General features: G+C 34.6%; 1 protein-coding gene across 1 annotated transcript in view; it reads left to right on the top strand.

The window, feature by feature from the left end:
- Nucleotides 1-413, top strand: part of LOC119590703 — a gene marked incomplete in the record, with an annotated part of 10,254 nt that overhangs the window by 3,599 nt on the left and 6,242 nt on the right. The window contains 1 exon segment of the mRNA XM_037939389.1: nt 3-90. Coding sequence (XP_037795317.1) covers nt 3-90 — 88 coding nt within the window.

Genomic DNA, 413 nt, shown 5'->3' on the forward strand with positions numbered 1-413 from the left:
AGGTGTGGGGAGGGTTTGCTGCCATATTTGACTTCATCTCGGCCCACCTTCCCCGCCTGTATTGCACGCGATGCATCGACTACAATCTTAGTAAGATATTCAGACACACTAATGGGAAAGAATGATGAGGATAATGGAAAATAACAAGGAACGAATAAATGACTAGTATATGAATAATAAAAATAAAGGAAATAACTGGATGTCCTGGTATTAGGTAATAAGATGAAGGATGTACAAAGACATACGTAGTCTGTGGTGAAAATGATAGATATATTGCGAAATGTATAGTAATACATTACTGAAGAACAGCTTTTTGGTTGTATGATGACTGTACAAATGATGGATTGATAGATTATCATGAAATTATTAGGAAATCAACTATATTGATAATCATGGGCTTATAAAACGATAAA

This window comes from Penaeus monodon, chromosome 27 (assembly GCF_015228065.2).
Source record: "Penaeus monodon isolate SGIC_2016 chromosome 27, NSTDA_Pmon_1, whole genome shotgun sequence".
NCBI classification, from domain to species: domain Eukaryota; kingdom Metazoa; phylum Arthropoda; class Malacostraca; order Decapoda; family Penaeidae; genus Penaeus; species Penaeus monodon.